Source organism: Polistes dominula, unplaced genomic scaffold, assembly GCF_049000335.1.
Source record: "Polistes dominula isolate Pdom_NZ unplaced genomic scaffold, Pdom_raw_medaka contig_78, whole genome shotgun sequence".
NCBI classification, from domain to species: Eukaryota; Metazoa; Arthropoda; class Insecta; order Hymenoptera; family Vespidae; genus Polistes; species Polistes dominula.
In genome coordinates, this window is record NW_028301042.1 from 2,333,057 (window position 1) to 2,345,840 (window position 12,784).

Genomic DNA, 12,784 nt, shown 5'->3' on the forward strand with positions numbered 1-12,784 from the left:
CTTATTTATAAATGTATTCTAAAGAAAATCATTTGATTGTAATCGATATGTTTTTGTACGATCAAATTTATTACAAATTTTATAATCGCAATAAAGTTAACAAATTCTTATCAAATGAAAGTATAAATGTTGGATTAATTGAAAAATGTAATCAGTACACGTTCGATATTAGATACCAATTATTGGAATTTAAAAATAAAAATAGCAAAACTAAATGTGTAGGTTTATAAAAAGATGGTTTTGATTGGGAAATAATGAAAAAATAAAACTCGTACAATTCGATGAAAATCTTGAATAAACTTTCACGTTCATCCAATACGGCACAGTCAGATTGATATTGTGCTCTAATATAAGTATAAATATAACCAAGATAATATAGAACGTATCTTCTCTCTTTCTATTTCTCGATTAAACGTTCACCGTTCCAAAGATAATTCTCCATTACGTAAATAAGCTATGATTTCATTATTAATCATCCGACACTTTCGCGTCGTTTCTTTCGTGTTAAATGGACAGCTGCTTGCTGCTGCTACTGCTGGTCATAATAATACAACAATGGCGACCGACAAGAGTCGGCCATTACTTTCTCGACCAATCAAACTTTTATCACGTTTTACTCTCTTTTCAAATATTTACAATATTTTCAAATTTGTATATTAACGAATGAATTTTCACGAAGAATAATTCGAAATTAAAAAAAAAAAAACTAACAACGATAATAATCTTTCATAAAATAACCTCAAAATAAAAAGAAATTGGACTCTAATATAACCTCATAAAGAAAAAGAAAAACAAATGAATTTTAACGAACAATAATTCGAAATTAAAAAAAAAAGACTTTCAACAACGATAATAATCTTTCATAAAATAACCTGGAAACAAAAAGAAATTGGACTCTAACATAACCTCAAAAAAGAAAAAAAAAGTCTACAATAATCTTTCATAAAATAATTCTAAATAGAATTGTACTCTGAAAGTATGAAAGTAGCAAAATAACTATGAATAGTACACAATTATTATTCTCAAGACGTAATGTTAACTAAAATAAGTATAATACAGATTATTGTAATAACTGTGAGTAGTAACACACACTCTTCTCGTCGATACGATTTCTCAGCATTTGCAACAAAGACAAGATGGAGGAAGCAAAAAAAAAAAAAGAAAAGAAAAGAAGAAGAAAATAAAAAAAAAAAAGGAAAAGAAAAGAAAGATCGGTCATCGGTCGGGAATGCAGAAAGAAAGCATTCAACGTGACCGCGTACAGGCGTCGATCGTAAAAGGTTTCCAATCGGTCAGTATCCTTTTCTGTGTATCACAGTGCCATAAAGTGGCCGTAAGTGAGCGCACACGTGCGACGATAGGAAGGCATTGGAACGCAGCCTGGCATCCATTGTATATCCCTATCTCACTCTTTCTTTCCTACTCGGTGCGTTCATAAACACGTCTCGCACGAGTGAGGTGGAATAAGAAGGAGGAGAAGGAGGAAGAAGAGGTGGCAAAGTATGAAGAGGAGGAGGAGGAGGAAGAGGTGGAGGGCAAGGGGAAGAGTGCAGAACGAGAAGAAGAGGGGTAGGGGGGAGGGGAGCGTTAGCCTCCCTGTGCGTAGGTGAACGAACGTCTACTCGGCTGTAAGAATAAGACGAGCACAATGAAAAACGCGAGAGAGAAAAAGAGAGGATATGAGTTAGCATGTGTGAGAGTGAGAGTGAGAGAGAAAGAGAGTTTGAACGATCGATTATTTCACTTCATGCGAATAAAATGTCACTAGAGTGAAGAATAAAAAGAAGATGATGCTGTTGTGTGTGGTATTCAATTGTAAATGACATTTATAGACACATATTTTGAAAAACTGTCGATTACCTATTGCAGTGAACATTGTTGAGCAAAGTTTGTTCAATAGTCTCTCTACAATAGGATAATAATAACAGCTATTTTTAATCATTTTTCATGAGATATGTTTCATTATGATGAGGAATACAAAATAATGAGAAAATGTTGATAACGATTGGGTTGAACTTTTAAAGGGATAAGGGGATTTTTTTGAGGCTTTGTTTTGGTTCCCATAGCTTGGTCAAACTTTTGGCAAACTTTTAGTTAGGAAAGAACAACGATCTCATTGGTTAGGATAGTAACACGTTGTGAAGGAGACTTAAGGTTCCGCGACTCCTTGCGCGTCGGTCACTTCTATATTTAGATGCACCGTGTTTCCTCCTCGTCGTCGTCGTCCTCCTCCTCCTCCTCCACCTCTTCATCTTCCTCCTCCACAAACTTTCTTTATGCCCAACAAAGCGTTCCTCTCTTAACATACGGGGTGTTGCTGCCGAAAGAGATGTGTGTTTCTTTATCACACTCAGGAAACAATCTACTTGTTCTCGTTTTATTATCAATCAAAAAAAACCAATCATAATCATCATCATCAGCTGATTATGAACGAAATCAATAGTGCGATCATAACAATCATCTTGGAATATTAAACTTAGGGGATGGGTGCATGAACATACAATGTTCGAGTAGAAAATTTAAAGGTGTTTTTCTTTGATAAGTATAATAAGAGAGGAAAAAGTTGAAGTTTTAGCAAAGGAAGGTTGGGGAAGGAAGGAAGGAAGGAAGGTGGTAAGACGAAGTTGAGAAAGAGAAAAGGAAGAGAAGATAAAAGCCAGCCCTATCCTAAGGGAAAGACGTCGTTGTATTCGGTGGGATTTGGTCGTGCGAACGGGACTGTCTGGCATCGATCGAACCCTGGTCCGTCGGCAAGAGGAGAAGCAAGAAGAGGAGGAGGAAGAGGAGCTGGAGGTGGAGGAGGATAGACCAGACCGGGTGGGTGAGGGTTGGCTGAGGGAATGAGGAGAAAACGTAGGAGTAGGAGAGGAATGAGAAAGAGGGGAAATTCGAAGGTGGTGGAGAGAGAGGGATGGATGGATGGATGGATGGGTCGGGACGAGCCTACCCCAACCTCTTCTCGACGAAGCTCTCTCGCGCGGCTGCGTATCGTATCGACGACCTCTACTACTCTACTCGACTCTCTCGTAGTCGTCGTTGTGCCACTCTACGTCATCCCACTCTTCTTCTCTCTCTCTTTCTCACATTCACACAAACCTAATCCAACTCTCTCACTTCATCCCAGCACCGCACCTCCCGACACCCACCCAACCTTCTCCTCCTCCTTCTCCTACCCACATCCATCCCACTGATATGCTTTACGATTTATTTTCCAAGAAAGTTTAAATCATCATTTGCCGGTTCCTTTTCTTTTTCTTTTCTTTGTTTTTTTCTTAACCCTAATCTCTAATCATTTTTTTTAGACAATTCTTTTTGTAATATATTCAATTGTTCAACTACTTTCAACTATTTCGATACGAGCATCAAGTATAGTCAATAATGTTGCAAAACAACCGAACGACGACTATAATCGGCAGCTAGAGTAATTCGGGGTCCCGTGCTTTTCTGAATAGAAGGTTTACTGATCATCTTTGAAACATGGTAACAATTTGTTCGAAATATTTGAATAAAAGAAAATTTGCAATATGAGGAAGAAAAAAGAAGGTAACGTGTAGGTCGAGAAGGTATAAGAAGAGGAAAAGATGATGATGGTGGTGCTGGTGATGGAGAAGAAGAAGAAAAAGAAAGAGGAGAAGGAGGAGGAATAGGGAGGAAAAAGAAAATTCGCGAGTCACGTTTCCAGACGCTGACCGTCTGTCGTTCCTTTTCCTCTTTCAACTTGGTAATACCCGAGGTATCTTTTTCTCTCTCAATCCTGTATCCGTCTGGTACACCTTCCTTCCCATTTCTCCTCCTCCTACCCGTTCCTCCGCGTATGCCTCCTCCTCTTCGTCCTCCTATCTTCTCACAGTATCTGCCCAATCCTCTCTGATCTCTCTCTCTCTCTCTTTCCTCTCACTTTGCTATAAACGCCATCAGAAAAGAAAAAGATAGAAATAGTATGAGAGAAAAGAGACTCGTCTCTGTCCATTTATTATATTATGTACGTCGGACTCGTCCTCTTTTCGGACACTTCACGGTCCCAAAGCTTCCATCTATTTTTCTCTCTTCCTCTTTAGTTCCGAAGGGTGGTAGTGGTGGTGGTGGAACTGCTGGCTGCTGCCTGCTGCTGCTGGTGCTAGTGGTGGTGGTGGTAATGGAGGTGCAGGTATTCTCCCTTAATCTCATCCCTCTCTCTTTGAACGGCTCTCTTCCCATTCTATCTTTCTCTATCTTTCTATCTTCTTCTTCCTCTTCTTCCGAATGTAGAAAAGCTTTCGCACTCACACAGAGACCTTGCCTCCTGTCCTTATGCATTATTCAGGATATATACCATGGAAGCGTTTGTGACGGGCTAACTGCCGTATCGCCGGAAGTTAGGCAAATGAACCTTCAAACGTTGGATCATCGCGTTTCCCTGGAAACGGCGTCGAACGATTTCCTCTTTTACTATATCCTACTACTACCACTACTACTATTACTCAAATGTTCTTCTTTATCGACGTATGGTATATAAGTCATCTGTTAGATAAATATGTAGTAGTTGTAATCATCTGTTTGCTCAATTGTTTTTTTCATGTTCTTATTTTTATTCGGATATTTTTGATTGTTCCTCGTATACGATAACAATTTGATATCCCCTGATCATAATCATTTTGGAAATGAATCATTTGCAATAAAATTATAAAAGAATATCCATAACCAACCACCCCATACGTGATACCCCACCTTCTTTATATCGTTGAACCGAGCAATGTAATCTTCTTGTATTTCTCTCTATCTCTTTCACTAACTTTTCAACAAGAGTCCCCCCCCCCTCTCTCTCTCTTACACCTCAGACAGACACAACACACCTTCCTTTTTTTTTTCTTTCTTTAGATCCTGTCTGGGATACCTGTAAGAGGAGACGAAGTCGTCTCGTTTACGCGGAACCTGCCTCCACACACCAATGTGAAATCCTCCACCTCCACCTCCACCATCTTTTCTTCTTCTTCTTCTTCTTCTTCAATGTTCTTTACCAAGACCTCCAAGAATCCGTTTGTCTTGGATTATAGTCAGATTTTAATTGGAGACTCGTTTAAAACTTTATAATAAATTTCATGTAATTTTTTAAATCAAAAAAATGATAGAAAAATTATAAAATACGAAAAATCATCATCATCATCATCATCATCATCATCATCATCATCATCATCATCATCATCATCATCATCATCATCATCATCATCATCATCATCATCATCATAATCATCCCAATATGATCTTTGTTCGTTTAAAAAAAAAAGCGATTTAACAAAAATATCAAGAAACAGATGGGGAGAGTGGGAAAGTGGGGAAGGGAAGGTGCAAGGATTTCAGGACCAGGACAGCTCGTACCATCCCAGCAGAGTCCTGCGAATATGTTGGACTTGGCGTCCCCGAAAACCGGTTTTAAGTTCTTGCCTCTGTCACGTGACGTTGTTGGCTTTCTCCATTTTGGGTGAGTCTCAAAAGAAGCGTAGCATTTTTGAATATGCCCATGTGCATCTCATTAATATTAATCTTGTTATTATTATTATTGTTTATTGTTATTATTATTGTTAGGAAAAATTTATATCCATTATTTTCTTTTCTTTTTGTCTAGTCATTTATTTCAATCCAACTGAGAAACGAGAGACGTTCTTGTTTAATTAATTTTTATTCCTCGAATCAATGTCATTAACATCAGCCCGTCTCAATGTCAATGTTAAAAAAAAAATGAAGACCACACTATATATATATATATGTAAACGAGTGATTTAAAAATTTAACGTTACTCGCGCCATCTATTTTCCTATTTTAACAGTTTAGTCATTTTTATCATCGATCGATAAAGTCAAATGTATTTCCCTTTTCTCTTCCCTCACTACATTTCCCATTGATATAATAATCATATATATTGAAAATTATAAACATTGCAATAAACAATTTATAAAATAATTTAATATTTATTAATTATAAATTGTGAATTTAATATAATTTTATAAAACCAAATATGTATGATTTAAATATTAAATTGGTAATACTCATTTTTTAAAATTTTCTTTTTAAATCATCAAAACTGTTCGATGATAAAAAAATGTGTCTAGGGAGGGGTTGGTACAAATAAAAAAAAAGATTAAAAAAAAATTGACACGACAATTAGAACAAACCTCTAATCGCTTAAAATGTTCATCTTTTATATATATGTGTATATAAATATATATATATGTGTGTGTGTATGTGTGTGTGTGCGTATGACAGAAGAGCCATCAATGAATCATATTATTCGCAGTTAAGCGATCACGCTTCCTCAAGGTTAACGCCCACGTCACGAAAGGTCGACGCCTAGATTGCTCAGGGTCAACGCCCGGAGCAGTCGAGGTCAACGCCCTGATAATTCAAGGTCAACGCTCCTATTGCTCTCGAGGTCGCTACTGGGAAGTAATACGCGGGAAAACCATGAAAGAGGAGAACAACTACTACTCCTCTCCTATTACCGATCATAAAAAATTATGTGTCCTGACATGAATCACGTCTCTTTAAATGCATTTTCTATCTCTCTCTCTCTCTCTTTTTTTTTTCTTTTCATTTTACCATATTTTTATGTCAACCATTACGTTGTACCTTCTTTTTCATGAGGATTATTCCTTTTTAAATTATTCCAATCCTTTTTCTCTTTTCTTTTCTTTTTTTATTATTTATAGGTTATAAAATTTTTTCTATACTTTTTTTATTGTATTATAAGAAAGATTTGAATAATTGTATATATATAATTGATAAATACAATGAAAGATGGATAAAAATAAAGCTTTAAGCAAGAAACTTGCAAATATCGATCGAACATTTGGGCGTGGTGTGTCCGACGAAGTGTCTCTTATTCTTTAAGACCATCTTTTTTTCTTTCTTTTTTTCTTTTTTCTATTAAATTTAACGAATAAATTGTGTACAGACTATTGTTCGTTTATTAAAATAATCTAATTATCATATTCGAAAATGTTTTCATACATTTTTATATTATATTATTACGATGAAATATTTTCGAATATAATATTAGGCTCCGCCATTTTTTTTTCTATAAGCCATCTGTAGGAAAATAGCGGAAACAAAGTTGCACGCTTAATATATTGTTCCTTTTTTTTTTAAATAAATAAAATTATATTCGATTGATAAAAGATAAAAAAAAAAAGATTATTTATAATAACAATTTAATCCTTTTTTTTTATTGTTTTTACATGCGACTAATTATTGTAAAAGAATAATATAAAAGAAAAAGAAGAGAAATAAATTGTTAAGGAAGAATAAATCTGAACAATCGTAAAGGATGTGCCCTTCTCCTATCTTTGTCTCTCTCTCTCTCTCTCATTTTCTCCCTTTCCCTTTCCCTTTCCCTTTGACTCTTTTAAACGGTCTACGAGCGCGAACTTGAGCGTAAATTCGTTTCCGGCTACGGACGGCGGGGCTTTACCGGATTTTCGTGCGCGTTTCTGAAAACTCACTAACACGTACAAACTAACTAATACACATACTATGATGCATAACGGCCATGCATACGTATATGTGTGTGTACGTGTACAAAAATACAGAGAGATACACAAGTCGTATTGTATTTGCAGACGAATAAATTGCCAACGCAGCGTTGACGATGAATTCTGCTTCTTACGTAAAACTCTCCACCCTTACCCCCACTCCTTTTTTAATAACAAAATCCTCATCCCCACCATTTCACATTTTTCCTCACCACTAATTACTATACATATACCAATTTTAAAAATTAAATCAAAATAATTACTTTAAATATTAAAATATAAAAATTTAAATACATTTTTAAAATAAATATTAATAAATAAATTCAATTGATTAATCAAATATATTATTAATTTGGAATACTGAAATGTATTATTTTTGTTGAGTAATAAGTGTGAAGTTAATTATAATAAAAATTAATTTTATAATATTTGTTTCTTTTTTTATAGAAATAAATTATTGATTATTATAAATAAAGGATGATAGAAATGTTTTTAATTTTTGATCGACTTACTTTGTCATAATCATCACTCACACAAATATATATAGATATGTTCAATAATATTCGAATTTGAAAACCAATATTACAAATATAACTAACCTAAAAACTGACCACACTGACATATTAAAGTTAAACCCAACGTTTAACGGTACCAACAACATTTTTCACAAGAGTATACCAAAAAAATATACATATATATATATACATCTGTAAAAAGTAAAGAAGAAGAAAAAAAAACAAGAACGTTTGAATGAAGTAGAAGTAATACAGTAGTAAAAAAAAAAAAATTGTGTCATCGAATTTTCTGAAGCAACCCAAATAGCAGTCTCAGCAGTAGTAGCAGCAGTAGTAGTAGCAATAGTAGTAGTAGTAGTAGTAGTAGTAGTAGCAGTAGTAGTATAGTAACCACTACAACCACAACCAATAGTAGTAGTAGCAGCAGTAGCAGGAGAGGAAATAATAACGAGCCCGACGTCGCACTGCCGCAGCAGAAAGGTTGACGACCCGACACGAGGCGACGCCCTCTCGCCCCTAACTCCTTCCCTTGACTCCCTCTGACAGAGCCCATGGCCCTTTCGGCATGGCATCCCCGTCGTTGCAGTCACCGACGCAACCAACCACCCCTCCCTCCTCATCCTCCTCTTTTACCTCCAACATTGCCACCACCACCACTAACGCCGGAGGCCGATAGCGTACGTTGCCTACGTACGCAAGAACCCCACGGCCACCACCCTCGTTGATACACCCCTGCCTGCCTGCCACCGCATCTACCCCTTCTTCTTCTTCCTCCTCTTCTACCTCGTCGTCATCCCTCAGCAACCCCCCTCAGCAAACCCCTTCATACCCTTCACCACTCTTTACCTATCCCAGCCACCACTCTATTCCTGTTCGTTCGTTCCTACTACTACTACTACTACTACTACTACCAGTATATTACAACCCCACCACCCTACTACCCAGCTTCACCAGCAACCACCACCATCAACCTCCCCGACCGACTGTCTGGCCAGGGTCGGGGTCGTTGAACGTCTATAAAGATTTTGACTTGGCGGTGCTACTGCTACTGCTCCTAGCTCCTGTTCCTGTTCCTACTGCTGTTACTGCTGATGATCATGATACTACTGCAACTACTTGCTTGATACTTCTCCTATTATTGATGCTACTACTTATGTTGTTGTTACTAACGATTATATAATACTTCTGTTATTATTAATACTATCATTTATTCAATTATATAATTCTTGTTATTACTGCAATTTCTAGTTTGATATTCCCATTAATGTTGTTGTTGTTACTGATGATTATATATTACTTCTGTTATTATTAATACTATTATTTATTAGGTTATGTAGCTCTTGTTACTACTGCAAACTACTATCTTGATACTCTTATTACTGATTCTACTACTTCTGTTGTTGTTACTACTGCAACTATTGGTTTGATACTCCTATTACTGATTCTACTACTTCTGTTGTTCTTACTGATGTTATATATTACTTCTATTACTATTAATTCTATTATTTATTAGGTTATGTAATATAATTCTTGTTATTAATGCAACTACTAACTTGATACTCCTATTACTGATACTACTACTTCTGTTATTGTTACTGATGTTATATATTACTTCTATTACTATTAATACTATTATTTATTAGGTCATGTAGCTCTTGTTACTACTGCAACTACTAACTTGATACTCTTATTACTGATTCTACTACTTTTGTTGTTGTTGTTGTTACTGATAATATTTATGATGATTTTATATATTACTTTCGTTACTATTAATACTATTATTTAAGTTCTATAACTTTTATTACTACTTCTACCTTTTACTTGTTCTATAGGAATCCTATGAGGTACGCCCCTTTATACTGGGTGTTAATATTGACAATTATCTTCTTATTTAATTTAAGAAAATTTTTAATTGGATTTGATAAAGAACTAGATTAGGGTTACTCTTAAAAAGTAAAGTTTATTAGATTGAAATTTATTTGATGAATTGTTTTAAAATTTGAATTCTGTTATTTGTGTGAGTATTATGTGAAAGGAAATATTTGCTTGTCCTTTTTGGAAAATATATATATATAAGTTAGATATTATTAGAGGAACGTTAATGATCGATTTGAAATAGTATTACATCAAAGTGAATGGTATTGATTTCGAAATGTAAAACTTCATCAACCCTTCCCAACGCTATAGTAGGTCGCGAGCCCAGTCGGGGTCAAAGGTCGATGAACGTCTGCAAAGATTTCGACCCTACACCCTCGATATATATATATATATATATATATATTTATATATACAGGGTGTCTGAGATGTTTTCGACTAAACAGTGTCAATGAATTCTTGTATTCACGCGAAAATAATGAAATAAAAATTATGTTACACAAACATTAGATGTTATTTAAATATTTTGTCAATGAACAATTTATAAAACAAATATTAAATAACCTTAATTTTTGTTTAAAATAATCGTTTCAAAATAATTGTAAAAATGTTGACAACATTTGTAAGAGGAAATGAAACCATTTTGAATAATTGTTGATGCATAAATCGAAAATAAATTGAACTTCGAGTTATTTTCGTTCAATTTTGATTTGTGAAAATATCTTTGGCATTGTGATCGTTCAAATTCAACAAAAATAAAATGTTAAAATTGTCATCGATTCTAAATTCGTTAAAACGTTTCAAAATAATTTTCCAATACTACAATGCAATTTCTAAAATAAATGTCAAATATTTAAATTGGAAATTAAATTGAGGTTACGGCGTTGGAATAGTTCAAAATATTAAAAACATCGTTGATGGAACTGTAAAAAAATGACGAACGAACATAATCAACTGGAAATTTAAATGACAATCTAATTTCTGAAAAAAAAAAAAAAAAAAAAAAAAAAAAAAAAAAACATTTATCATTTGAATCTTAATTTCATGTTCCTTTTTTTTTAATTGAAAATTTTAAACGACACATTTATATTTGTAGAATATTTTTTCATTTGATTTTCATTGATCAAACTAATTTCACGAACACCCGGTATATATTATCGTTTTGAGCGGAAAATCATGCTCGCAAAAGAAACTTCTCGTAAGATTTCTACGTTTAAGTAGTCAAATACGAATATGATCAGACATTTGATGTAAATCAAAGAAAAGAAGAAAATTTATATTTAAATTAAATATATAAATATATATATAACTATATAAAAAATATTATAATATAAATTAATAAATATATAATATATATTTTATATATATATATATATATATATATATATATATATATATATATATATATTATTTTTATAATATAAAATAAAATATTATATAAATAATATAAAATTATAAATATTATATAATATAATATAATATTAATAAATTTATATAATATTTATTTTATATTAATTAATTTTATATTATATTAATTATTTAAAAAATTAAATATATTATATATATACTATACTATTATATATATATATATATATATATATATATATATATATATATATATATATATATATATATAAATTTAATATAGTATTTAATATATATTATAATATATTTAATTTAATATATATATATATATATATATATATATATATATATATATATATATATATATTTCTTTTTTATTTATATTTCAATTAAATAAATAAATAATATTTTTAATCTAAAAATAAGGATTATTTTAATACGATTTTATTCGAGAGAACAAATTAGAAACCTGCCAAGTGTTTCCTTTAAGGGGTTGCAGAAAATTCCGGAACGTCTGGGGACGAAAGAGAAAGATAGAAAGAGGGAAAGAGAAACAGAGAGAGAAGAGGGCGTTTTCCCAGGGTCAAAGGTCACTCTAAATTTATACGGACTATGAACTTTGGAATTTCGAAAGATCAAAGACTCTTCCACGAATATCGATTTATCATCAAACAATTTTATCAATCAAATTTGTCAACATATTTGTTAAACATCATTTCTTATTTTCTTTTTTTAATTATTATTTTTAACTATTAATCTTATTAAATATGATAAAAAATAAAATCACATGGAACAGGGTAAGATTTTTTTTTTTTTCATTGATTTATGAGACAAATATCACGCGTTTGATTGATTGATTGATTGATTGATAGAAATAATTTGTAAAAATGTTTTCATAATTATTGAATTAAAATCAAATAAATGATATTTTGTTTTTGACTCACCTTACTGAAGTAACCAACCGTATGACATCCTTCAGAATCGCCAATAGTCATCACGTAGAAGAGGAAAGGTTCCACATCGTAGTAAAGGGTCTTGTGATCCAAAAAGAACTTTGCTAGGAGACACAGATTTTGACAATATTGTTTGTAACGTTTACCATCCACTTCCCAGACACCGATTTTATCTTTTCTGAAATTTCAAAACAATAACAAATGTATATTATTATTACAGTATAAAGATATGTTGAATTATTTGATTTATAAATAAAATATCAACCTGTATACTTCATGTCCAGGTGGATGTCTCCATAAACATTTTTCTCGATGTCTTCTCAACACTTGACGACTCTTGGCATATCTCAGACAATATTCGCAAAGATAAAGTTTAGGTGCACGACTAAATTCTTCAGGATATGGGCTTTGATACCATACTTCCATTTCCCATTTACCCATTTCGATGCAACGAGTACCACCGCTGTTTCTACCATCACCGTCGTAGTCCAATTCTTTCAATTCCTTTTCCTATCGAATAAATTACATTTAAAATGGTGATAAAAAGATTTTTTTTTTTTTTTTTTTTTTT

General features: G+C 32.9%; 1 protein-coding gene and 1 long non-coding RNA gene across 9 annotated transcripts in view; one reads left to right on the forward strand and one right to left on the reverse strand.

Annotated features, from left to right (window-relative positions):
* chm (lysine acetyltransferase chameau) overlaps positions 1-12,784 on the reverse strand; it is a 49,172-nt gene that overhangs the window by 33,274 nt on the left and 3,114 nt on the right. For all 8 annotated transcript variants that reach the window (XM_089175046.1, XM_089175045.1, XM_089175047.1 and 5 more), the window contains exons 8-9: positions 12,479-12,723; positions 12,205-12,391 (exon numbers count right to left, since the gene is read on the reverse strand). In XM_089175046.1, coding sequence (XP_089031172.1) covers positions 12,205-12,391; positions 12,479-12,723 — 432 coding nt within the window. The remainder of the gene's footprint in view (positions 1-12,204; positions 12,392-12,478; positions 12,724-12,784) is intronic.
* On the forward strand, positions 801-7,714 carry LOC149031739 (uncharacterized). Its single transcript, XR_016177445.1, has 3 exons — positions 801-3,480; positions 5,286-5,458; positions 6,272-7,714. It is a non-coding gene; the product is annotated as an uncharacterized LOC149031739 (long non-coding RNA).